The 27594-nt window shown below is 48.2% G+C and overlaps 1 protein-coding gene across 4 annotated transcripts in view; it reads left to right on the plus strand.

The window, feature by feature from the left end:
• The window catches only part of WSCD2 (WSC domain containing 2), a 144223-nt gene that overhangs the window by 66157 nt on the left and 50472 nt on the right, over window positions 1-27594 (plus strand). For 3 of the 4 annotated variants that reach the window (XR_012648027.1, XM_075012853.1, XM_075012854.1), the window contains exons 3-4: window positions 17863-17977; window positions 22789-22973. Coding sequence is in view for 3 of the 4 variants with exons in the window: in XM_075012853.1 (XP_074868954.1) it covers window positions 17863-17977; window positions 22789-22973 (300 nt within the window). In the remaining variant the exon portion in view is untranslated. Of the gene's footprint in view, window positions 1-16645; window positions 16717-17862; window positions 17978-22788; window positions 22974-27594 lie in introns of those variants that run through there. The other variant, XM_075012856.1, reaches the window with a different exon arrangement.

Here is a 27594-nt window from a genome sequence, read left to right on the forward strand (position 1 = left end):
ACCAAATACGCAAGGCCTTTGATCAGCAGCCTCCAGGATAAGGGTAGCTAATTCTTTCACTACCACCCTAAAGCTAAGCCCTGAGAAATTCTTTCATCCTGCTTTTAACTAAGGCACCGACAGCTAATGCTCTGTAAGTCAGCAGAGAACGTGGAGGAGCCAGATGGAGAAGCTAGTGCAGCTGGGTGGTTTCTGTCAGATCCAAAAGAACTACTGGCAGTAGGCTCTTGCTGTGCCTTGCAGGGCCTGGTGGCATCCACACCTTGTCCGTCCCCAGCATTAGCTGGCTGGGGACCTCAAAGCACTTCAGAAACGTGAGTGAACTAGCCCCTCCCCAGAGGCAGCAGAATGCCGTTGACCCCCTTATACAGATAGGGAAAATGAGGCACTGAGTGGTTAATGGACCGATCCAGGGTCACGCTGCAAGTCAGCAGGGGAGCTGAGAGGAGAGCTCTTCTCGCAGCCTCACCATTACTCTCCTTCCTGGGCGTGGTTACAGAACCCGAGAGACCTGACTGCAGGTCCCCTGCTCTAACCACTAGGACTCTGCTCCCTTCCCAGGGCCAGGCTTCCTAGGCCACGTGAGCTGTCTGACTCAGTTGCAGTCAGTCTGTGTGTGTGCCTGCAAGGACATTGCGAGTTTGTTATAGCAAAGATGGTGTTGCGTGTTGTTCTGCCAAGTAGCTAGGCCTAGAGGCCCAGGTCCTCCCAGCTATTTAGGTGCCTCCTTCCCCTCTGAGAATCAGAGCTGAGATGCTCTGCCTGCCACAAGCCCTTCTTGGGAGCAGCAAGAAAGTCTCTGGGGGATGCTCCAAGCTAGGAAAGGCTTCGGGGTTGAAGTGGTAACCACTGCTCAGAGTCAAGTCCGCCTTCTGCTTTGAGGAGGTCACGGTAACGTATCCAAGCCTGAGTGAGACCCTGAGCCACAGCACAAAACGACTAGGCTGGCTATGGTGTGAGGGGAAGGCTGAGTGTGGTAAATCACAGGCTGCACTAAATCACCTCACCAGCCCATGCAGAGAGGCTCTCAAGATGGGTTCCTAGCCCCTGCCAGAACTGTCCTCTTCGGCTGATCCATGGCTCTCTGGGGCAGGGAGAGGAACAGCTTGTCGAGAGCAGACCGTTTCCACCTCCGCCTCTCCAGGTCCGTGTGTTATAGGGCCTAAGACATGGGGTGGCCTCAGGGGTGTTATTCCAGGCAGGTGGAAAGCACTGCCTGGGTACCGCTGTGTTCATCATAGTCACGTTTTCGGAGGGGCTGGAAGTGAACGAGAGGTTTGCCTTCCAATCCGCCCCCGTCCCCAAAACCACAGCGAGGCTCTACACGATCAGGCTTCCATACGTGCTAGGCTCCCACAGTTCCCACGGAAGCCACAAGAGCCTCAAGTCTCAGTTGGCCTAAGGCAGGTGTTTTCTGGGGAACGGCGCTAGCAGGGAATTTGATCCTCACATTTGACGCGCTCGGTCAATGGACGCACCCGTGGAAGTTGGATCGGCTTACGGACCATTCTTGTGACCTCCTCTCCTTCAGTCTTCCTAGCAAGGAATGCACCCCGGGAGACCGGAAGGCCTCTGCTCCTTTTGCAAGCTAGCTGCCGCGCGCCCGCTCGTAGCCGAGGAATGCACATCTCTAAGTCTGTGGCTTGCAGTGCAAGGCCCTGTGCCATTTTCCACGGGTGCTGGAGAGGCGTGGAAGTAGCAGCCAGGGTTTTGTGAAAGCTTTCAGATTGGCCAAGACCGTTGTTCCAGGTAAGGATCACTCAAAGTTCTGACCAATTAGCTGAGACGCTTTAACGACATCCTTGGCTGAAGAAAGGTGTATTCACAGCCAGTGTTGTCCACTGAAGGAGGGACTCCAAGCACCGGCAAGGCCAGCTCTTGTGTCTGGCCTCCTGCAAAAGGGACATTCACCCTGATTCTCTACGACATGCTGAGTTGCTATATTTCAGGGTAGACATGGCTGCATTTCAGTGGGAACAAAGCACGGTTGTGGCAGGGCCCTGTAAAGAGCTTTGTGTTTCTTTGGAACAAAAGGTGCAATCTACACAAAAAGGCATTTGCTATTAATATGGCCGCTGTAATTACAGTACTAATGTCACTTCCCTACTAAGGAAGCCATCAAAGGAGAATAAAGGAGAAGAAATGTGATTCACTGCATGTTTGCTGTATGGCCGTTCACCCACAATTTTCCAGCAAGTCAGCCTGGTCCAAATTCACTTCTGTTCCATAGATATTGGAGTGGATCCAGCAGAGGGCAACCAAAATGATTAGGTGGCTGGAGCACACAACCTATGAGGAGAGGTTTAGAGCTTTGGATTTATTTAGTTTGCAGAAGAGAAGAGTAAGTGGCAATTTGATAGCGGCCTTCAACTTCCTAAAGAGGGGCTCTAAAGAGGAGGGAGAGAGACCGTTCACAGGATGGCCGAACAAGGAGCAATGGTCTGAAGTTACAGTGGGAGAGGTGTAGGTTGGATATTAGAGAGGTGGTGGAATCTCCATCCCTAGAGGTTTTTAAGTCCTGGTTTGACAAAGTCCTGGCTGGGATGATTTAGTTGGGGTTGATCCTGCTTTGAGAAGGGGGCTGGACTTGATGTCCTTTGGAGGCCTCTTCCAGCCCTAGGATTCTATGATTCTATGATATGGGCAGAATTACACCAGGTCTGAATTCATCCGAGTGCGTTATATGTCAGGGTCATACCAGGGTAGCTGTGTTATTAGCGCTTATCTTCTGCTACTCCAGCTGGGCTGTGCTACGCTCATTATGCCCTCTTAGCCCCTTGTTAACTCATTATCCCTGCATTTCCCTAATTATTCAGTAGCTTTCCTAGTACGTTGCAGTTGACATATGTCAAGAGTGGCATTCTAAACTTAACACACATCAGTCACTGGCCTCGTAAAAATTACTGAAGTAATCCCCCACCAGTCAGCTTCATCATGAACAAAATTAGCTGACCTTCTGAAAACCGTTCAGCATTGTGGAAATGCCAAGTTATGCTGAAAATAATTGGAAGCAATGAGCTATGACTGTTCCGTGGTTAAAGTTATCAGGACACATTTCCCTCAATCTTGCTCCCATCTTCTCTTCACCCTCTACACATCTTTTAAGAGCTCCTAAGAGGATCTTCTGCAAGGTCTGAAGAGGATCCCTCAACCTGTACCTGTACAAGCTGAACCTGGTTCTATTTAAAAAACCAACAAACGCAGTCAGCATTGTCTGTGGGATGCGCTGTGGCCTGGATGGCATCCATGCAGTGGGTGTGGAGAATATGAATTTTGGCTTAGGGAACTGTGATGGTTGCAGACTCCAAAAATGTTCCGTCTGAGGAGCGTGGGACAGCTTGGTATTAGTCTCTCGTGAACATAAGTTCCCTTGCTGCTACATCAGATACCAAGGTGATGGATGCAGATGAGTTTCGCTTCTGACACCTTGTGCCGAACAGATGTGTATATGTAACTCACGCTCCACAGGGGTGTGGCTCACGGTCCCGCAGAGCAGCACTTAGGTCACTCGCACAGCAAGAAAGCTCAAAGTGTAGAGGCTCCTGCACCAAACTCCAGAGGTCCCAGGTTTGACTCCACCTGTTGGTGGTTACGTATGTACAGACGCTCTTGGCGGCTGGAGATGGGACTCCAAGCCCTGGCAAAGCCAGGTCTGGCCACATGCAAAAAGAACCGTTCACCCTCATTCTACACTACATCCCCAGCTGCTATATTTCACTGCAGATGTGGCGACATTTGGGGGGAACAGGCTGATCTAGATGTCGGTAGAGTTAGCCCAGGACTGAATTTGTCCAAATGTGTTATTTATCAGGGTTATAGGGTGGTAGCAATGTTATTAACTCTTCTCTACTGCTACTCCAGCTGGGCTGTACTAGGCTGGTTATGCCCTCTTAGCCTACAGATCTAGACAGATGAAGGAGGAGAGAGAGAATGAAAGGCCAAATAGGTGCATTGCAAGTGCAAATTGTTCTCCAAGCCAGAGTGAGCCCACAACACAACTGTTCTAAGGGATGGATCCACTGCCTGCTGAAGTCAATAAGAATACGTGCAGTGCTCTTGGAAATGGTGGGTCAAATCACCACGGAAGCAGCCGGGAATATAGGACTGCAAGCGACCTCAGGAATCATCAAGTCCTGGCAAAGAGGTCAAATAATTCTGTTCAGGAATGTGCCAACCACCATCTTCAGACTACGTCAGGGTGGAAGGATGCCTCCACTTCTCCCATTGGAGAAAAAGGTATCACAAGAACTGTTTCCCTTTCTGTGATTTAGCCCTCTTGTCCCCAGCCTTCTGTGGGCCAGATCCTGGGAGACCGTCTCGGTCAGGGGTCTGCAATCTGCAGCTCTGGAGCCATGTGGGGCTCTTTAAGGATTTCTTTGGGGCTCCTGATGCTATAATTGCAGAGTAAAAAAAAAAAGCCCTCCTGATTATTTTGGATATTTCGTTGAACATCTAAAAGCCCAATAATGCAAAAAACTCATATAAATAGCAAACAATATGTGATCTGGAAACCCTGGATAACGCCCCCTTTAATGCGTGCAGTGGATTGTGGGATATGTGTGTGCATTGTTCTTAAAATAGGGGTTACAAAATGTACGGTTTGCCCGTATTTATTCAGGACCGGCTCTTATTCACATGCATTGCAGCTCTTGAATTATTGAGTTTTCTACCAAACTGGGGGAAAAAAATGGGTCTTCTTGCTCATTTGGTTGCCGACCTCTGGTCTTGGTTATGACATTCTTGTGGCCCATTGAGATGAAGGAAGGTCACCCGTGTGACCCACCCATTACCCTGGCTTGCCTATTGCTGCTGTAGGACCAAGCCAGGGCACTGCCATTGTGCTATGAAAGTAAACAAACAGGCCCAGAGACTCTCATTCGCAAAAGGGACTTGACCCCTGTCGGATTCAAGAACAGATTTTAAAGAAACCACTTGACTTCTGCACATTCATGAGCAAATAGCAGAAACTCTCAGCATTGTGCACCTCGGGCAATTTCTGTCCTAATCAGTGAGCTGGACATCTCCTGTCAACGTAGATTAATAACCGTTATATTAACAGAGAGGTAGCCGTGTTAGTCTGTATCTTCACAAAACAAAAAAGCAGTCCTGTAGCACTTTCAAGACTAACCAAATGATTTATTAAGTGATGACCGGGTCTGTCCCACGAAAGCTCATCACCTAATAAATCATTTGGTTAGTCTCGAAAGTGCTGATGTTTTTGTTACATTAACAGATTACCAAATAGCCGACTACCCACCCAGCACTTGGAAAATTGCTTTTTTTCACTTCCTTCCTTCCTTTTCTTTTTTTTTTAAATCATCACAAGAAATGACCGTAGGTTCAGTTCACCGAACGAACATGTGACACAACTTTCCTCTGCGACATATCTTTTCAGCAGAGCATGTGCTTCGTATCTGATTAGAAAAGAAAAGGCGAAGGCAATGACAATTATGCTGGCTACACTGGTTAGTGGGGATACCCCAGAGACAGCACCTAGTGTGGATTCCTGCCTGCTTTCATTTTGATTGCCCAGGGTAAACGGTGCACAGTGTGTTATCCAAGTTTTAGTGCTAGGGAGTTTTCCCAATCTTTAACAATATTCTTATTCAGAATTAGATCTGGCTGAATGGTGAAATATATGTCCCTTGACTAGTCCGTTGAATGTTTAAATGAATCCACTCTAGCCACGTTCTCCTTCTTCAATATACTCTTTCCCTGTTGCACGGAGACTGAGGTGTGCTGGCATGAATGTGAGTGGGAAACAGGTGCCGAGTTTGCATGCGAGGCTGTTCGTAGAAACCTAATTTCTCAGCTGTGCAGGTTAGCATGCGTCTCGTCTAACCAGGGAACAGGAAAAATACATGTGGCCTTTCTGACCAGTCACAACTAAGAAGCATCTAGACATAGAATCATAGAATCCTAGGGCTGGAAGGGACCTCAGGAGGCCATCAAATCCAGCTCCCTGCCCAAAGCAGGATCAGTCCCAACTAAATCATCCCAGCCAGGACTTTGTCAAGCTGGGACTTAAAAATCCTCTAGGGATGGAGATTCCACCACCTCTCTTGGTAATGCATTCCAGTGCTTCACCACCCTCCTGGTGAAACAGGTTTTCCTAATACCCAACCTAGACCCCTCTCTCCTCTGTAACTTCAGACCGTTGCTCCTTGTTCGGCTGTCCGCCACCAGTGAGAACAGTCTCTCTCCATCCTCTTTAGAGCCCCCTTTAAGGAAGCTGCAGGCTGCCATCAAATCACCCCTCACTCTTCTCTTGTGCAAACTAAATAAGCCCAAGTCTCTCAGCATCTCCTCATAGGTCATGTGCTCCAGCTTCCTAAACATTTTTGTTACCCTTCACTGGACCTGCTCCAATGCATCCACATCCTTTCTATACTGGTGGACCCAGAACAGGACACAATACTCCAGATGTGGCCTCACCAGTGCAGAATAAAGTGGAATGATAACTTCTCTAGATCTGCTGGAAATGCTTCTCCTAATGTGTCCCAATATGCCATTAGCCTTCTTGGCTACAAGGGCACACTGTTGACTCATATTCAGCCTCTCATCCACCACAATCCCCAGGTCCTTTTCCGCTGCACTGCTAATTAACCTGTTGGCGCCCAGGCTGTAACAATGCTTGAGATTCTTCTGTCCCAAGTGCAGAACTCTGCACTTGTCCTTGTTGAAACTCATCAGATTTCTTTTGGCCCAATCCTTCAATGTAGCAATGTCACTATGGACCCTGTCCCTACCCTGACCCCCGAGCACAATGTCATCCATAAGTTTGCTGAGGGTGCAATCCATCCCGTCATCCAGGTCATCGATAAAGAAGATGAACAATACTGGCCCTAGAACCAGTCCTTGAGGCACCCCACTTGACACTGACTATCAACCAGACATGGAGCCACTGATCACTACCTGCTGGGCCTCTTTGTCAAGCCAGCTTTCTATCCATCTTACAGTCCATGTATCCCAACCCATACTTCCTTAACTTATGGGCAAGAATGTTGTGGGACACTGTATCAAAAGCTTTGCTGAAGTCAAGGTGTATCACATCCATTGACTTCCCGATGTACACAGAGCCAGTTACCTCATCATAGACACTAATCAGACTGGTCAGGCATGACTTGGCCTTGGTGAATCCATGTTGACTACTCTTGATCGCTTTCCCCTCTACCAAGTGCTTCAAAATGGATTCCTTGAGGATCCCTTCCATGGTATTTCTGGGGACTGAGGTAAAGCTGACCAGTCTATAGTTCCCTGGATTGTCCTTCTTTCCATTTTTAAAGAGGCACTACATTTGCCTTTTTCCAATTATCCAGGACTTCTCCCGATCTCCATGAGTTTTCGAAGATAATAGCCAAAGGCTCTGCAATGACATCCGCCAATTCCCTCAGTACCCTTGGAGGCATGAAATCCAGACCCATGGATTTGTGTTCATATAGCTTTTCTAAATAGCTCTTCACCTGTTCTTTCCCCACCGAGGGCTGCCCACCTCCTTCCCATACTGCATTGCCGAGCGTCGTAGTCTGGGAGCTGACCTTGTCCGTGAAGACTGAGGCGAAAAAAGGTTTGAGTCCTTCAGTCTTTCCCACCTCATCTGTCACCAGGTTACCTCCCTCACCCAGTAACAGCCCCACCCCTCCGATCACCCTCTTATTGTTAACATGTCTGTAAAAACTCTTCTTGTTGCCCTTCACGTTCCTTGCCAGCTGCAGTTCCAGCTGTGCTTTCGCTTTCCTGATTATTCCCCAGCATTCTCCAGCCATATATTTATACTCCTCCTTAGACATCTATCCGAGTTTCCACTTCTTGTACACATCCTTTTTGAGTTTAAGCTCACCAAGGATTTACCTGGTAAGCCAAGTTGGTTGCTTTTCTTACTGCGCTTCAGGGTCAGATCCCTCTCACCTAGCTGATGGAGTACTGGAAACTGACACACTTGAGTGCTATTTGTAGATTCCAAGGGCAGCACTGACCACTGTGATCATCTACTAGTTGCATCTCCTGCATAACACGGGCCAGAGACCTGCCTGAAAATTATTCCTAGAGCAGAACTTTCAGAAGAACATTCAATCTAGATTTAAAAATAGTCAGTGATGGAGACTCCACCCCGACCCTTGGTAAATTGTTTCAATGGTTAATTACTCTCAGTATTAAAAATTTATGCTGTACTGCAGCCTATTTTCTGCCCTAGATCATGCTTTGGACATGAAATGTGGTTTCTATCTATTCCATCTCAGAACATCTACCGCTATTAAAGTGACAAACAAATTTACATCTGGCCATTAAAACTTTTTTTTTTCCTCTTTCAAATAAAAATTTCTCTTGCTACTTAATTTAAGCTATGTAAATCCATCAGTTATTATTAGACAAAGATCTGCAGCAATTTGTGCATTTCCATAAAATAGATTAATTTGCCAGGCTTTGGAAAGTAAAGGGTTTGTGAAATATAGCCGTAGAATAAAAATAGCCTTCCTCAGAAGTATGTGGTCGGAGAGGCTGGGTAACATCACCACGATACCAAATGTCAGCTAGCAGGATCAAACTTGGCATCTCTGGAGCTTAACGCATGAGCTGAAAGGCACATATCCATGTGCTAAGACTTCTGAGACCATGGCATACCAAACAATAATATTTGTATGCGGAACACCTCTGAAAATTTTCTTCAAAAAATTAGACCAAAACCAAGCAAACTAAAATACATCAAAAAACAAAACAAACCAACAACATATACAGCAAAAGCAAAACGAAGTAATTTAACCAGGTATCCTAGCAATGACAAAGTAACATAGTATCTGATTTTAATAACAGAAAACATATATATGAGCTGCATGTCATTACGAGTTGCTAATGTGCCATAGCACTCCTGCAAGTTGCTCATGGAACACCAGCTTTCCACAGAACGTAGTTTAAGAAACGCTGGCCATGATCTCTTCTGCAGCAACTCCATGTGATGTTTTCCCCATGAAGTTTTTAAAGAGTTCCAGCAGTCCTGGAAACAGGACACGCTACCTGACTTCACCCATTATCCAGATGCAATCTGATGTTCACCCAGTGTCCTGTCTATGTGTCCAGAGCACTGCCGTTCATCTCAGAGGGAGCTGTCACATTGTGATAGCACCAGGTCTATCCCATTCTGCCTTTCGACAGCAGAGTTGATGTAACAATAGAAAACACACTTCTGGCAGGCCTGAGAAATCTCTTGTTGAGGATACACAAATCTGTGACCTGGTAGCTCCAGCAAAGTTGCATGAGCTCCCCAAAGCTGCAATGACTGTACAAAGGAACTGCATGTCATCCTATCAGCTGTTTTGAGTGGCTGTCCCCAAGACACTGAGCCATAAGCAAGCAGCTCACACTGAGGGGCTCAGTGAAACACTGCAGAGCTGCCACGGATACTAGACGGAAGAGGTAAAGGTACTGAGGTCTCTGCCGAACTCCAAACCAAATGGTAATTGCCCCCTTGGTGCAACCTCTTTTTATGTCCTGGTAAATTAGCTCGTTGTCATTTTTGTCCCTGCTTTGCAGACTTTTCCCCAGGGAACTGTCATTTCCTATGGATGGAACTGAAATTAGCTCCTGTTCAGGTCTTCAGCTGCTTAACAGATGCATGAGAAAAAGAAAGAAACATGGCTGGCGAGATAAAGGCGACCATACTGTGCCTGCACTAGCTGCCTTACCATGTTTCAAAGATAGCATATTTTGGGTGACTTCAATGCCTCGGCAGATCTGCATTGGCCTACAAAGTCCAGCCTCCAGACTGCTGGCTTGAACGTGGCCTCAGTCTGTCACAATCAGAAGCTATTACCCAGGCTGTTTTTATATTCACTGAGTTCCTCTTAGGCAGATGACCACAACAATTACCCCCTTGTCTGGTACAAAATGGGTCTCATCAGAGCACTCAAAGACTGAATAAGCCATTCAGACTGAAACCCACCCTTTCCCCATGGCCAGGAACGGTGAGGAGGACAGCTTGCTTTGCCAATGTACTTTTTCTGTGAGTAAACAGAGGGCTTTCTCCCTTTGGGCCCTTTCTCCAGGGGAACATGCACCAGATGAAGGAGAAAGCCACCCCTAAGCTTTTTACAATGGGATAATTGTGTTGACCTCACTGTAAAATAAACCTCATCTGCATGGGCCATTCATGGAGTCAGTTAGCGGTGTCAATTGTTTAAAGGGCGCAGATCCCTGGCCACCGCTGCTCTGCGGCAGGGCTGACAGCCAGCGCATGTCACAAGAGAGACACCTCTACCTTCTGCAGCCTCATTATTGGGAATCTGTGAGGCGTGCAGGCAAGTGTAATGGTGCTCACAATGCATTATTCGTGACCCATATAAATCCTGCGCTGGAAGTACCGACCTTTACACAGATGGAAGAGTAACTAGGACTTCCTGATTAAACTTTCCTAGCCTGGGGGCTTGATCAAAAGCCCTTGCACTTCCACTGAAGCATGCCTGTCTTGGTAAGGGCAGATGTTGCAGTCCATAGCTACCTTCACAAATGCACTATAGAATCATAGAATCTATATGGACTAGGACTGGAAGGGACCTCGAGAGGCCATCGAGTCCAGCCCCCTGCCCCAATGGCAGGACCAAGTACTATCTAAACCATCCCTGATAGACATCGATCTAACCTGTTCTTAAATATCTCCAGCGATGGAGATTCTACAACCTCCCTTGGCAATTTATTCCACTGTTTGACCACCCTGACAGTTAGGCACTTTTTCCTAATGTCCAACCTAAACCACCCTTGCTGCAGTTTAAGCCCATTGCCTCTTGTTCTATCCTCAGAGGCCAAGAAGGACAAGTTTTCTCCTTCCTTCTTATGACACCCTTTTAGATACCTGAAAACTGCTATCATGTCTCCCCTCAATCTTCTCTTTTCCAAACTAAACAAGCCCAATTCTTTCAACCTTTTTCCATAGGTCACATTCTCTAGACCTTTAATCATTCTTGTCACTCTTTTCTGGACCCTCTCTAGTTTCTCCACATCTTTTTTGAACTTCGGTGCCCAGAACTGGACACAATACTCCAGCTGAGGCCTAACCAGCGCAGAGTAGAGCGGAAGAATGACTTCTCGTGTCTTGTTCACAACGTCGCTTTTCAAAAAGGTGTCTGGGACAGTAACTGCGTTCCTTTGCTCACGCACGCAGTGACCTCTACGACTCCATTTGCAGGATAGCACGGGAAGAATTGCCTGTAAAAATAATTGTGAACAACAACAAAACCCCCTGGTTGTAGAATTAAAGGTTGGAATAACATCCCTTTGCAAATCTGTCCCCCGCTTCACACTAGGACAAATGTCCTACAAACCTGGAACATGTTGTCTTTGTACATCATCATTCCAGTCTCAAGCCTGTGCAACTCTACTCAGATGAGTCATCTATTGACTTCATTCGGGGGTAAAATTCTGCACTTGAATTCTTGCTTGCAGGAGCTGAGCCAAGATGATGCACTAGATACATAAAATATCTAGTGATTTTCTGCTTGCCAAAACTAAACCAATGTAAATATGTAAATAAAGTCTTGGAAGGGAAAATATTTGCTCATGAACAATGGTTTGTAGCACAGAGCAAACTCCCTTCGTTGTACATGACCAACCTGGCATTCCTTTAAGAGCAGCATAAGCCCTGGATTGTCCCTGCATGATACAGCAAGAACATGATGTGCATCTGATGTTTCTAGCACAGAGATCACTCTGCCTACTGCAGATTTTGTCCTCTTCTCATTTCTGTTTCTCCCTAGCTCAGTGTGTCTCCCTCTTCTTTTTGTATTGACCAATAATTCTGATCTGTGCTATCTGTCTGGGCCGGCTGCCTCCAGATTCCCCACCTGCCCAAGCTCTGTTTTTCTTTCAAAACAAATACAAGCAAATACATCTCCTGCAACAGGAGTCAGAAGCCGATGGCGTTGCTGTGTTTTAAGAAGGGCTAGGCGACGTTCTGTCCATTGATAGCATTTGTCCTTGTGCATGCTAAGGTAGGGGAAATTGGACCCCACATTTCAGGATATGGCTTGTAGATTATAGATTGCCATAGGAAGCATGACAACAGACAGAATTCCAGGCCTGACTTCCCCATGCTTTGGAAACTCCTGGGCCCTATCCCCACTTTCTGAAGAGCTCCATGCCGCAGCATGAAAGAAAGAATGGGCTTCCTCAGAGACCCACCCTTGTGCGTCTCTGGGCTTCTCTGCAGCCTGCAAGACGGACCGAGAGGTGTCTTGCCTTTCCCTGACTTCCTGTTCCCCACCCTCGCCTCACGCAACACACAAATGATTGTCTCCTGGACCACATGTTTGGAGGGTGTCCACCAACGTTCCCACTAATCTTTTCCATCCACATGCAGCATTTTTCCAGCCATGCGCTGAATATTTTTTTTTTTTTACTTGCACTGAAGCATATATGAAAGTGCACTACCCATAGAAATAGCTGCAGGTGCTCGGCTAATTGGCTGGGAGACATTTGAATTTCTCTGGAGCAGCCTCCCAAGCGTGCGGCTTCCACGGAACACGGCTCTCCACGCCTGCCTCTAACATGTAAACTGCCCTGCCTGATGCTGCAATCCGTTAAGTCAAGATAAAAGAGACTAGTAAAAAAATCCCCCCATACAATAAATGTCACCCATCAATCAGGTTAATTTTGTCCTTTGCCCAGTACACAGTGTCCTCCCGGGGAGGCTGTTGACAATCAAAAGGCGGTGATAAAAATAAAAAGCAAAGACGCGGAGGAGCCTTGGAATCTATTTGGAATCACCATCTCAGTCCTTAATGCGGAAAGCTGCTTTGCACCATCCAGCCAGGATCCTCAGTCGATACAGGACCCGCAGGCCTATGCTGATTTTCACCCTTGTTCAGAGTCTGCCCGTTTTCAGTATTTTAAAATTCATTACATTCACTGTTATGGTCTTTTCCCCATATTTGTCCTTGCTTCCCCTTACAGTGAGGATGTTTCCTACTCGTGAAACTTCCGTTCTACCGTAAGCTGCGGTTCTCGCCTAAACTTATGGAAAAAAGTTACTTGCCTGTAATTTTAAGAATTGCTGCTTTTCCCTCTGGGAAGGCATTTAATTTTGACAGGCAAACGCAGAAAAACAAACCCTGGGAGACAAATGGGCAGAGCTTTTGGTAGGTGCTAAACATCAGTGGCAGAGCACAGCCGTTCAAAACCAGCCTGCAGGGCCAAATGCTGAAGATCCTAGTGTGTTTTCACTCAGTCCTTCCCGAGGCAAAGACTTCCCTTCACTTTGAAGGGGTAAAATCTGGCTTTAAACCCAAGTCAGCTTTGCTCCACTAACTGGTCCTGCTAACGACTGGTAACTTCCTTTCGCTTCCCCTGCTTCACATTGTGACATATAAACCCTGGGCTCTGCTTTTCCACTCTGTTTTCATCCGAAGAAGTGGGTTTTATCCAGGAAAGCTCAAGACCTAATAATCACATCCGTCTCTCAGGCTGTTGTTACACTCTCTCTCCCTTTTGGAAGGGGCAGGTAAATTACAGCCATTTGAAAATGCAAACGAATATTCAGCACCTCATTTGCTGAATATTAGCAGCCACCCAGCCTACTGAAAGTGCTGATTTCGAACTAAAAATAGCCATGTAGCTGGGGTTCCTTCGCAAGGCTGCCTCTGATTTTAAAAGCACTCTTCTTCCCAAAAAAATTGGGTAACAGGGTGCTGTTGAAATCGGGGTTTCCTTAAGAAGGAATGCCGTTTACATGGCTAGTTTTCAATTCAAAAGCAGCACTTCCCACGCTCCAGGTGGCCTCCGTTGTGCAAATGAGGTGCTGAATATTCATCACAGTGCCTCATTAGCATTTCTGAGCCACGGCATTTACACACCCCTTCAGAAAAGGAGGGATCGTGGAGACACAGCCAGAATGAGGTTTACCACTTCTGAACTAAGCCAGCCGCTATTTCGAAACTATTTTGAAATAGCAGTTGCATCGTGCAGAGGCTCGCAAAGTGGTTTCGAAATAACTTTGCTGTGTAGACCTACCATAAGATGCCACAAACTTGCTCGTCTTTTCATTAGCCTGGATGGCTTTGTGCAAAGATTTCTTGGCCCACCCCACGGGGTGGCTGCCATCTTAGCAGGCAGGCTGCAAATTGACCCGGTGAATGCCAGAACTAATGGCTTGAGATAATAAAAGCTGCACTGGTACAGCCCTAGGGACAGAACAGCACATTTTTTCTGCAGTGCATCCCAGCAGGGGGACTCAGCAATCCTCTCACCTGTGGGGTACACCTGAACGCTGTGATTTACCGGCTGGAGCTCAGTGGTGCTGATGGAACTTGTGCCCAGTGGGTGGTGTACCAGCTCTAGCTCTGCCAGCTGATGCCACCTATTTGCCATGCCTGCTGGCACTAACTTCCTACACCTCACTGCTTCCTTGTCTCATTTCTCTCTCTCTACGTGCGAGTCATCCTGCCTCAATCTGCGGCGTGACAAGTCAACTCAGTGGTGCTAAACATGATGGATGAAGCCGTCTTCCTGACTTTGGCTGCAGTTTTTTTTTTATTTGTTTGTTTTTTTCAAATGTAAGACAAGTCCTTGAAAGGGCTGTTCTAATTATATAGTATATAGCCTATGGGTTTTATGAATTAAACCCTGAAACAACCTCCCGTGCTGCAAATACAGGAACCTTTGCAAGGAATGACCTGGGGATATTTTTTTCCTCCAAGTGATGGGTGAAAAAAGAATTCATCCCCTGCTCGCTAGCGGTATCAAACTGCTCGAGAAACTCGAGAGCAGACAGCACCAGAGACGAAGCACCCGCTGTTGGCTTGTGCCGGCAGATACTGAGCAAGGGACGTGCGAAACTCTCAGCATGAGAGCTGGAATCGAATCCTTTCCGCGCCCGGAGAGATGGGTGTCACTGGGGAGAGGGAAGAGAAAGAACGCAAATGCCCAAGCTTTGAGAAGTGAATGCAGCCCAAGGGCCTATTGAGATAAGCTTGGCAGAATTCAATTTTGAAAAAATAATTTCAACGTATAATACCCATGCTTATTTGTAAGCAATTTTTTCCCAATTTTTATCCATTAAAATACCCACAGTCGTGCAAAACTATGGATTCTGAGCACTTTAAAATTTTTGATCTATTTTAATTTTCATGGGAGATTACGCAAGGGGAGGTCCGACAATGATTGCTTCATGAGAGCAGATCTGGAGAGCCAAAAAGTTAAAGCTGGAACACTGTTAAAACACGGCTTGTCAACATCGCGTGTCAAAACTGTTCAAAGTAAATGGCTTGCTCACCTTGTCTCTTTATTATCAATGGACATTCTTCTTGTTGGTTTGCCTATCCATTGGGAAACCAGTGTTTACCAGTGTCAACAGATAAATACCAGTCCTTGCAAACTAGTGGCAGAATGTAACCGGATAGGAGTTGCTGAAGTTGAGTGTAATTTAGAGCAGCCTCACGGCTGCTGTAACTCATGCTGGGTGCCAAGCCATGAACCTAGGGAGATGCAACAATTCACAAAGCCACCTTTGCTGCCTCTCTGTTCTTGCACTGAGCACAGTTCAGCTGGAAATGGCCCTTCTGTGTTCATGCCGATTTGTGTACTACACCATGAGCTACAAATCCCAGGCTTTGAGTCCACCTGCCACTGCGACTATTTCTGTGGTTCATCCCGGGACACTGGCCTTAACCTGAGTCTTTTGTTATGTGCACCACTATGTTCATGGTCTGTAATAGAGCTACTCCTAATTTATGCCAGTAGACTGTGGGGGGGGAGGTGCATGAGGCCTGATGTTATCACACCCTTGGCTATTTCCAAGGTGTGTCTTAGACTGCTAAGACACCTTTGGCTTCGTCTGCCGGAGGCAACTTTGGCTGGCCAGCAAAGCACTTAGCTACACAGTCAGAGCAAGACAAACCCGCCATATGTTTTGGAGCTGGGCGCTCTTCTGCCATTAAACGCAGTGAGCCGGGTAATTCCTCGCCTGCAAGGCGAGGGGAAGTGGAGAGCACACCGAGGAGAACTTCCAAGCAAGGGAAAAGCTTGGGACACAATGTGGCTCACGTTGGCCGTCCTGCGACAACGTCCCATTCCTCAACGGCACTGAGCTGTTCGCTTCAGGGCACCCCCCGGTTGCTGTTTTGCCCACAGCAAAGCCTCAAAGAGACACAACACCCGTTGGGAAAGAGAAGCCAATGGGGGTGAAATGGCAGCACCCGGTCATTGTGTGTGCTGTGCGGCTGGGGCGGGCGTCTGGCGTCCTGTTAGCGCTGCAGTCATCTGTATTGAAACAAGCGGCTGGGCCCCAGAGAGGCGCGCACGGCACCTGTTCCCTAGGGGGAGGATGCACGGGTGTGTCGGGCAGCAATGGGCAAGTGGGTTGCATGAGCGGCTCTCCATCCCCTCAGCAGACTGCAGCAGCTCGAGGTCCGTCGGGATTCCACCTGCTGGCGTGTGCCCCTGCCACTGCCTCTCACTCACTGGAGCCCTGGAGCCCTGCGCTTCCCAGCTCCTCCCCTGCGCTCCCAGCACTTTTGGAGCAACCCTGGTTTTTTGCATTCCACCCCAGCTCCTCTGGCTGCCATCCAGAGCTGGAACGCTGCAGGTCGGCTGATTCACAGCTGCTCCGGCTCTGGGAGGGAGGGGAAGGAGTGAGGACAGACCGCGAATGAGATGATCCGCAGGCTCCGGAGGCGCTGGCCGGAAGAAGAGCAGCAAAGTAGTACAGAGCCCCAGTGCTCACCTGAACGAGAGGTGCATAGGAACTGCGGGGGGGAGCCAGCAGCCCCATGGGCTGCAGGTTGAACCCCAGTGGGCTGCAGGTTGCCCGCCATTGGTGTAGGCAGACAGAGAAGGAGTTGCCCTAAGGAGCAGCCACGGTCTCATTTCCTGCGCTCCCGGAGGCAGGGAGAAGGCCTGGGGAGCCCAGCTTGGCCATGGCTGCGGGGAGTGTTGTGGGTGCTCAAGGAGGACGCAGGGCTGCGCTCCCGACGCACACCGGGTTGTTTGCGGAATTATTCTGCCTCCTGGGGCGATCACAACTGGGTGCCCAGTCACGCTATGTCCTGGGAATGTGGCACCAGACCCGATCCAAACCCCACTAATGTGAAGGAAACCTTTCCACTGAATTCCCAGGCTTTGGCAGAGAGGGCCTGGCCTGTGGCCATGGTTGGGGGAAGATGGGGGTGGGATGGCCAGGAGAGGACGTGAAAGCTGTCAGCCACACTGGGCTTATGAGGTTTAGCCCCCAGTGCCCATCCTGGGACGCCCAGCGAGTAGCAGGACTTTGCCCGCACCAGAAGCTGGCTTGTGCACTTTGTGGGCATTCCTAGCAGACAGGTTGGGATTGCACAGCTGGGATTGCATGGCTTGCCCTGGACTTACAGCAGCATGGCACGGGAGTTACGCTGCAGCGAATCAGCCCTGGCTGGGACTCCGTTTCTATCCTGCCTTTGCAGCCTCTTAGCTCCCTAACTACTGACCGAGTCACAAATTCCCTCCTCCCTTCCTGTGCGGTGCTGAAATCTCACACTGAAATCTGGGCTATTTCTTGGGGGATGGTCCCTTCTAGATGTGCAGTGACTGGAGATAAACAAGGGCATGAGCTAAGCATTCTGCCCCGCAGGGCTCTGAGAAACTCATTTTGCTTCCCTTCCTGTCTGGAGCGTGCTTTCTTTGCCAGCGTATTCATTCCTTGCATCACCGTGGGTGCTTCACTGATGGATACCTTCCCCCACCCCATGACATGCATTTCTCAGGCCAGCTGAACAAACCGGTGTAGAAGGGCGAAAAATAATAGTCACCCAGAAGCTTGGGTTTGGCACGAGAGGGAGAGGCGGGTGACCCAGACATCGGGGGTCTCTTAAGAAGCTGAATTCTTCTTGTTTCTCCTTTCCCCAGCAAAATACATCGGCTGCTACGTGGACAACACTCACCGGCGGGCGCTGCGTGGCGTGTCCTTCTTCGACTACAAAAAGATGACGGTGTTCCGTTGCCAGGACAACTGTGCCGAACGGTAGGGTGGTAAATGAACACGGAGTCTTCGTTAATTTCCACACCTCAGCTGTGTTGCCTCCTTTGTGAGCTCAGGCTTGCCAGTGTGTTGGCCATTTTTCTGCAGTTCCTCCCCTCCAGTCCATCTCCCTGCCCTCCATGGATGCTTTGAAAGCTCTGGTTTTTCTCCCCAGGGAAAGGCTGGGGCAGCTGAGGGTCTCATTTGGGATGAAAATGCTGTCCTGACGAGAGGGGGCTCAGACCCTTTGCTGAATGCCACCCAAACAGTGGATCAAATTCATTGCTGGGGTAAACTGGAACAGTGCCCTTGAGGCCACCCCGCAGGGAATTTGGCCCATGGTGCAACCTGGAATAAATTGGAACATGGGTGCTTATTGCAGATGGGTTTGCACAACCAAAACTCCTTGCCAAGATTTCCCAGCCCCCGCCACCCGAACAGCCCTGGTTTCATGCCCGTTTGCTTTGTAGGGAATTGACACTGTCCTGAAGGCAATTCAACTCCAAATATGCCCAGTAAGCCCCTTATTTTTCCCCATCCATGTGCGGAATAATTTTATCATGTGCCCTGAAGCATGCGCGGCTGTTCCCCCCCCAGTAGAAACACACACTGCTGGCGGTGGCTGCTCTGTGAATCAGCTGGGCAGCATTTGAATTTCTCCTGGGTGGCTGCCCAAGAGCTCAGCTTTCAGCAAATACTGCATCCGCCCTCAGCCAGGACACTGTGCTACACGGGCTACTTGTCAGCCCTGTGCACTGGGGGTCCCCTTACACAGAACTGCAGGACAAGGACACCAATCTCTGGGCCTGGAGGATACCCGTTTCGGGCAACGACTGCACCGTGGACAAAGCACCAAGTCACAACTGTGACACAAAAAGGGATGTCGGCTAGTTACATGGTTACACATCAGACAGCTGGCAACTCCCCAGCTTTGTAATAGTGGTAATTGGCGCTCATCTCCAATCCTCTTTTGTATCAGGGAAATTATAGAGAAAATACGGTGATCTCCGGATGAAAGAGAGGCTGAAAACTTTTCTGGAAAAAAAAAAAAATCTTCTGCCCCGTGCATCAACCCAGACATGAGTGTTCCCTGTAAGCTGAGTGCTTGGATGGCCACCCAGAAAGCTTCAGGGGCCGCCCAGCTAATTAGCAGAGCACCCACAGCTGGCAACTGGTGTTTCGATTCACACTGGCATATAACAAACTTTATTCTGCCCATGGGTGGAAAAAAATTAGAGGGAAAACTGCCAGACATATACTGTAATTCTGTTGCCTCAATTACCATAGTGTCTGCACATCTCAGAGAGAGATTTATCCTCCCAGGTGAGGTAAGAAAGTACCACTAGCCCATTTTACAGATGGCACTTGAGGCCTGGAGATCTTAAGGAATTTTAGGAATTTAAAGATGAAGAGAGGAGTCTCCTAACTCTCACTGGAATCAGTTATTAACATCCCACAGCACCCCTGTCTGCAGCTTTAAATGTCTGAATTGAGTTAAAAATGTGGTCCCACGTGCCCCACCAATGTCAGCTAGGGAGTCTGTAATGGGGCAGGGACCAAACCCCCCTCACTCACATGCACCTGTTAGTAGACATGGTGGCTGCATGCGTGGGGCCATTGATCAGAACTTTAAGCTAAGTGCTGTCTAGGTTCCTGTCTGAAGCTGAGGGGATGAATTAACACAGGGAGAGAAAAGGAAGCTGGAAACAATATAGCAGTTCCAAACATGCCTGAGTGTTCCACATTGCCGCTTCTCCACTGCCAGGCGTTTGAAATGCACCGAACCGCGTCTGTGTATTGCCAGATAATCCCCCTCTCAGCTCTGTGGCAGAAACTATCGCAGCCACGGCTTCTGGCAAGTCAAGAGGTCAAAGCGGGGCCTACGTATGCTTGTGACATTCTTGAGCTTTTCCGTTAGCAGAGCCATTGACACAGCAGCAGAATCCCCCTCACTGGCCCTTGCTTCCTAGATGCAATTTTCCCTTGCAACAGCCACAGGTGGGGGGTGGGAGGTAGTGATCATCATTGGTCCAAACTGTACCGGACATGGAGGGGTGGATGCAGATTCTGAGACTGAAACCCTGGGAGCCATGAGACAATGAAGAATGATACATTGGTACGTGCACGGGTGTTTGCAGATGACAAATGCAACTGCAAGTTTGCACGCATGCCGTTTGGCACATGAATGATGCACCCATCTACTACTGGCTGAGTGCTGAGAACTGGGCTTCTTGCCGGACAAAACAGCCCGAGGTTGTGTTGACTATAAACTCTCAGGTGCAGAAATCTTCTCTGGGTCGTACACTGTGTCGAGTGCGCCGCTGCTAGCCAACGACTAATGGCGAAATAGTCGGAGAGCTGGCCTGTGGCTTTCTCTTCCTGAGAAGAATTGCACCTTCCCGGAGAACCATGTCACCGCTCAGGCTAGTCAATATTTTTGTTGCAAGGGCTGGCCCTTGGCTCTCACTGCAGGGGATTTGTTTCCACTTTCCCAGCCCACTCCTGGTTCAGGCAAGGGGGCTATCTTCTCTTTTCACATCCAATCTGTGTGAACTCGCAGAGCTTTTCAGAGCTGAACCCTGTAAAATCTGCATCGCTTTTTATTTCTCCTGCAACAGGCATACTGTCCTTTCTGCCTGTAAGTAATGTGGCTGTCTCTTGCTTTATGATCTATACAATGCACTAAGCACTTTTTCTTTTAAAGTAATGCTACTTCCAGCTCATGTCTAGTAAATCATCAGCAATGGACACACACATACAGAAAAGGAAAATTCAAACACCTTCTTGTTCGGAGAACTTTAGCTGTAACTGAATTGTTGTGGCAACCACAACTCTCAAACAGCTGGCAGCAAGCTGGTCTCAGAGTCATTCTGGAATAATTTATTCCAGAGTTACAGGTCCACAATAAGCTATTCTGGAATAACGCGTCCCCACTACAGTGAAGCCCCAAAATACAAAATTTATTCTGAAATAGCAGGTCCACACACAGTAAAGTCTATGTTGGATTAGAGCCCCTGGAAGTACACTAATCTGAAATAATAATGGCTGCGTCTACACAGCAGTATTATTTCAGAATAAACTATTCCGGAATAGCTTATTTCTAAATAACCCGTATTCCCTGTCTGTGAAGCCCCATTCCTCAAAGAATGAGGTTGACAGAATTCAAAAGAGCCATCCGCTTTCTAGAAATTATTTCCAAAGAGCGGTTTTGCTGTGTAGATGCACAAAGTTATTTCGGAATAGCAGCCGTTATTCCAAAATTGCTTTGCTGGGCAGACGCAACCCCCATGGGAGCAATGTCGATTGACTGGTGAGTTGCTGAACTCTTATGGAAATAGAGCAGAATCCAGGTAGTGCCACAAGCAGAGGGGATGAATCATTCGCAAATTGGCTTGCTGTGTTCATTCTCTCAGAAGCGCCTGCGGGGGCCACATTGGAAGACAGGCTCGCTGGAACATTGGTATGGCCCAGCGTGGCCTTTTTTGGGTTCTTAGTTTCTTAACCTGTGCACTGGCTTAACAAACACAGCAGCCAAGCCATGAGTTCCAGTCTGGCCCGATTCTGAGCCCGGGGGTTCGATGCCAATCTCACACCCAGTTTATACTGGTGTGGCCTGTTTCCTAAAGGAACGACTCCTGATTCGCTCTGGTGGAAATGAGACCAGACGCATGCCTGTCGTCACAAAGCGTTGTATGAATAGGGCACCAATCTGACTGCCTAAGTTAACAGATTTGATCTGGGGCTCCCTGGCAGACGTTATCCAATCTGTTTGTCTCAGCCCCTGATGAAGGGAGGGTCTGATCCAAGCCTCATTAAAATGGGAGAGGTAAGGGTCTGCACTCAGAGAAGTCAAACTGGCCTTACTTGAGGTTCTGGCCTCACTTCTTCTGAGTGCAGCTCCTCGTGGTTTGAAAAGCATCGTCCTGCCACGGCTGTGTGCTTCTCTGTGCCTCCGAGAATGGGATGTGCCTTTGAACGGTGCATTTCTCTTCCCCCTCTGGTCTGTGCAGGTAGCATAGCCTGCCGGGGTTAGCGCTCCAGAGCACTCGAGAGGAAAATCCACCAGCTCTTGAGCAAAATTCCCCTTGCGGAACTGCACGCCAGCCCCGTCGGACTCTGTGCTGGCCGCACACAACCAGGGCCGCTGCGGATAGTAGCGGGAAATTTGCACACGCAGGGCCAAATCTTGAGATTGTTGCTCATGCGAGTGGGAGAGCTCAGCCTTTGGCCGACAGCAAGAGCAGGAGATCGGATTTGCAACCACTCTGAGAGGAGTGGAGCCGGGAGGAGAATTTGTTTTCCGTAGTGTATACAGTAGGGATGTTTTCCATCATGTGTGTCTTCTGCAGCGGGTTTAGAGGAAGCTCAGCTCTTACTCGATTAAACATGTCCTGTGCTGGGGAACTCTGGCCCTCCTTCTACCGCTCACCAAGCACTCCCCTCGTTAGGGGGTGCATTTGTCCCCTCCTGCAGTGCTAGACCTCTCCAGCCAGGGTTCCCTCTAATTTTTTTCCATCCGTAGGTCGAATAAATTTTGTTATGTGCACCGAGGCATGTGTGGATGTGCACCACCAATGGAACCACGCACTGCCAGCTGTGGACACTGGTAACCAACGGGGCGGCAGCTGAATCTCTCCTGGGCAGCTGCCCAAGCACTCAGCTTACAGGGAACACTGTCTCCAGCTAGTGCAAGCTGCCCTAGCGCTAGTTTCACAGAGTGGGGCAGGGTTACCTTGGTCAGGCCCCTTTTCCCTCCTGCGTCTGTTGTTTTGCCATGTAAGGGAGGCTGCCCTGACTGCAGTTTCTATCTCCAGGGGCTATTTGTACGCCGGGTTGGAGTTCGGTGCAGAATGTTACTGCGGACACAAAATCCAGGCCTTAAACGTGAGCGAGTCTGAATGTAACATGGAGTGCAAGGGAGAGAAGACCAACATCTGCGGAGGTGTGAACCGTCTCTCCATTTACCGGCTGGAGCTGGCCCAGGAGTCGGCGAGGAGATGTAAGTAACAACCGCGCTGCAGTCGGCCACTGAGGTAGTAATGAAAACGGACTGGCAGGTGCAGAGTGGAAAGGGGGGAAGGCCAAGCTGGAGGCATTGGCATTTCCCAGGGTGATGCAGAGCTGGGGGGCAGCCCTTGGCAGAGGGGTGCATAGCTCAGTGGTTTGAGCATTGGCCTGTTAAACCCAGGGTTGAGAGCTCAAGCTTTGAGGAGACCATTTAGGGAGCTGTGGCAAATAGATTAAAAAAACAATCTGTCAAGGATGATAGGTCATGCTGAGGACTGGACTCTGTGACCTAGGCAGGTCCCTTCCAACTATAGGCATTGCTGGTGATCATACCAGCTGAAACACTGTGATCAAAAAGGGGAAATTTACTGTCCTGGACTCCCTGTGCTTTATGAAAATTGGTTTATGATTATGCATATCTTGAAGATGATTTAGGCAAAATGAATCATGTGACATCAGTTTTAAAGTTATGATTTGCTCAATGTATATAGCCTATTTCTATTCTTGTGTGTGAAGTTAAAAAGATGAAATGTAGATCTGACTATAAGGCTAAATATGCTAATGAGGGCCCTTACTGGTACCCTGGAAACAAAATGGCTTGGTACTCAAACCAACAATCTGTGAATGGCTTAGTTTTTCGTATAAGCGTGTACTGTGGCTGGTCCTAGAAAGACATATGACCATGCCACCTGGTACGGGAATCGATCTTGAACCTGATATTTTTCCATAGGTTAAACAAAGCGTTCCCACTTTAGGGGAAAATCTGTTTAAGTAATGGAAAGCCATCAGGGTTTTGTCTTCTGCTGGCTTTTGAAATTGCCTCCCACTTTAAGAGGATACACCTGAAGAAACCAGAAAACAAAGAACTCTGAAGACACAGGGAGCTATAGACACAGGCCAAAGGGGAAAATTAACTCTAACTAGAAGCATTTTACCCAAACCATGGACCGGGGCAAGGAATATATTTTGCATGTAACAGGTTTCTTAGTGTATTAGGATTAGCTGGTGAGTTTTATTTATTTTGGCTTAGCAACTCCATTTCATCTGTCTGCTTTCACTTGCAACCATTTAAATTCTATGTTTATATTTATTAAAACGCTGTCATTTATGATCAAATCCAGTGTAATTAATTGTTACCTGGAGGGGAACAACAGCTATGCCTCTCTCTCTTTCATTGATAAAAAGGATGAACTTGCAAGCCTTCCCTGTGTAAAACTTCTACGCAGAGTAAGGTGGATTTATTCGGGGTTTTGGTCTACTTTAGAGCTGTGTACCTGGGTGCTGTTAATAGCGGAGCTGGGTCAGGGTCTGTGTTGCTCTCCTGGGGGGCTGTTATCCCCACCTGTGGGAGACCAAAGCTTCTGGCCCAGCAGGACAGAGTAGTGGAGCACCCCAGCAAGCAGGTTGCTGGGCTCAGAGGTGTGGCTAGTCCACTGGGAGACACCCCAAAAGGACTTCTGTTATCAATCCCACCATATTTGCCTTCTTCTCGTCAGCTTTGCCTGGGGTCTTTTCCTTTTGCAAGCTTCTTCTCCCCTCGCGTTCCTTGAATGAGTGCTGCAGAGCTTTGAGTCTAAACAAGGGAACAGAGGAGAAGGGTGTGGTTATTTTCCGTAATGAACGGGATGAGCTCTGGACCCAGGCATTGTGTAACCACAGGCCTCCCTTGGTAAAAGCAGATGGCAAGGCCAGAGCCCATCATGATGCTGGGGGCTGCAGTAATTTATGAGGGGAATTATTCAGACAGAGGCTGAAACACAGTTCCTATAGCAAGACAGGAGAGGGAAAAATTCAGTCCTGAATCCATCACACTCAAATCTTCTTCCTGCCTTGAAAGGTGAATTCAGCTATCAGAAAACTCTTGTCTCTTCGCCGCACTGAGGTGAGTGGCTGTCTGACAGCCGAAGAGGAGACGAGGGAATTGTTCTCACGTTTTCCGAAGAGAGTCTCCACTTCCCATGGCCTTTTCTCCAGCCCCTCCTGAATCTTCTGGTCCAAGCACAGTGCACCAGGCTGGGAATAAGTGGGGAGCAGGCGGTGTCTGTTCTGTGGGGCAACCTTTGGCAAATCTCTTAATGTCTCTGGTCCCCGTCAGTAAGCTGGGGCTAAAGATGCCTTTGTAAAGTGCTTGGAGATCTAGAGCAGAAGAGCACTATGAAGGACGGAAGCGTCGCCATTATCCTGCCTCATTCAGGAGTCTGGAAAGGGCGATGGATTGAGCGCTTTGCCACTTGAGGTAAAATCATAGAACCACAGAACACTAGACCTGGAAGGGACCTGGAGAGATCCTCAAGTCCAGTCCCCTGTCCTCACCAAGCACCATCTAGATCATCCCTGTTAGATATTTTTCCAACATGTTCTTAAATGTCTCTAGTGACGGAGATTCCACAGCCTCCCTAGGCAATTTATTCCAGTGCTCGACCGCTCTGACAGCTAGGAAGTTTTTCCTAATGTCCAACCTAAACCTCCCTTGCTGCAGTTTAAACCCATTGCTCCTTGTCCTATCCTCAGAGGCCAGAAGAGAACAATTTTTCTCCCTCCTTCTTGTGACGCGCTTTTAGGTTCTTGAAAACTGTTGGCGTGCCCCCTCTCACTCTTCTCTTTTCTAAACTAAACAAGCCCAGTTCTTTCAGCCTTCCCCCATAGCTCATGTTCCCTAGACCTTTAATCATTCTTGTCGCACTTCCCTGGACCTTCTCCAATTTCTCCACCTCTTTCTTGCATTGTGGTGCCCAGAACTGGACACAATAGTCCAACTGAGGCCTAATCAGCACGGAGTAAAGCAGAAGAATGATTCTTGGTATCTTTCTCACCACACTCCTGGGAATGCAAATTCTGCCAGGGGAGCCAATCAATCCTTATTAAAATGATCATGGCAAGTCTCCAGTTGGAGTAATTTGATGGTTGAGTTGTCGCTGTTTGCGAGGAAAGATAAGGAGGGGCTCTTTGCTGGTGCCAGATGCTGAGCTCTGTTTACACTGGAGTGACCTGAGGGAAGTGGAACTGGATTTAACATGGCCGGAAGTCAAAATCTGGATAGAGACCCTTCAATTTCTCCTCATCCCACAAGGAAGGGAAAGCCCTTTGAGATAGGACGTCATGTTCCATTTGTCCTGCAGAGCTGGGGGTGGGCACTTGGTATTCTTCTAGGGGGTAAGAACACGCACAGCCTCCATGCAGGAGAGCGTGAGCGTCCATTCCACTCTCCACCTGACAAATGCGCACGCCGTCTCTCTTAGAGGGACTCCGTTGGCTCCCAGTTCAGCGACACGTTCATTACCTCCCCCCGTCCCATTCTAAGCCGTTTTTCTGACACTCTTTGGTGGAAACTGCCAAGAAAGGGGTCGTTGGGATGGTAAAGAGCCCAGCAGCTGTCAAATTACTCCGACTGGGGTCATGCCATAATCATTTTAATAAGGATTGATTGACTCCGCTGGCATAATTTAGCAACAAATAACGGAAAGAAGAAAACTCAGTGCCGGGCACTTCCTGTGATGAACTACATGCCAACTTTTTTTTTTTTCTCTTGAAATGAAACCTTTACAAAGATACAAGACAGTACACAGCTCAGATGCAGAGTTAGGCACTGGGGGTTGAATTACGGGTGAACAAGATGCTGTGTTAATAGCCAGTACGTTGGGGCAGTTGCAGAAGCTGGAATCTGAAGGTGGTGATATTTGGGTTTCATGTCAGGTGGTGGTGTTAACACTTGAGTGTTGGGGGGCGCGAGTTGGTGGCTTGTGATATAGGCAAGATTGGGTGAGATCGGCGGGTGATCCCTTTTGGTTCTGAGCTCTAGGATTCTCGGAGAGGAGGAAAAAGCCATGGTTTCAGCATGAGAGGATTTACAAGTGTGAATGCACCTTAGGCAAGACAGCCAAATGCTGCGAGACTTCAGAGCTGTCCTTACCCATATAGAGCTGCACAAGACAGCCAAACATTTGGGGCACTGCTGAGTCTTAAACATTCACCCATCCACCTCTTCCTGTTGCAGTTCCATGGCTCTGCTTCCTCGGGAGCAGTTTTAGTTAACCCGAAAGTGACAAAGCCTGCCAAACCAATTAGATGAAAGAGCCGTTCCAGTGGGAATTGTCAGTCATTTAACCGGCATTTGGTAACTCCAAGTATACCTTGCCAGTTTCTGAACTGACTGTGTTCATTGGCAGGACCTCAGTTTAAAAGTTGTTTTAAAAACATTTCATTAATGTGTTGATGAGGATTATAAAATCACATCTCTAAAAAATTACCCACCACCCCAGCTTCCATCGGGCATAAGGCCAGCTCTGCAATGCTAGACCTTAAAGTCAATTGTAGATATGCAGTTCCAGCTACAGCAATTGCAAAGCTGGAATCGACTTACCTGACTGGCCTCACTAAGACTGAGGAGTACAGGGGTCAACTGTTGACCCCTGATGATTCAATTTTGTGCATTCCCACTAGGTGCACGAAACTGAACCCCAGAAGATCGACCCTGACAGCACCAAGGTCAAAATAAATTAACTCGGAATAATTTATGCAATTCACATTGCGCGAATTGCATAAATTAGTTCAAGTTAGGGTGACAGTCTAGACGTGATTGGGTCATTCCTAGACCTGCCCTGTCTGAGACTAAA

This window comes from Carettochelys insculpta, chromosome 18, assembly GCF_033958435.1.
Source record: "Carettochelys insculpta isolate YL-2023 chromosome 18, ASM3395843v1, whole genome shotgun sequence".
Taxonomy (NCBI): Eukaryota; Metazoa; Chordata; order Testudines; family Carettochelyidae; genus Carettochelys; species Carettochelys insculpta.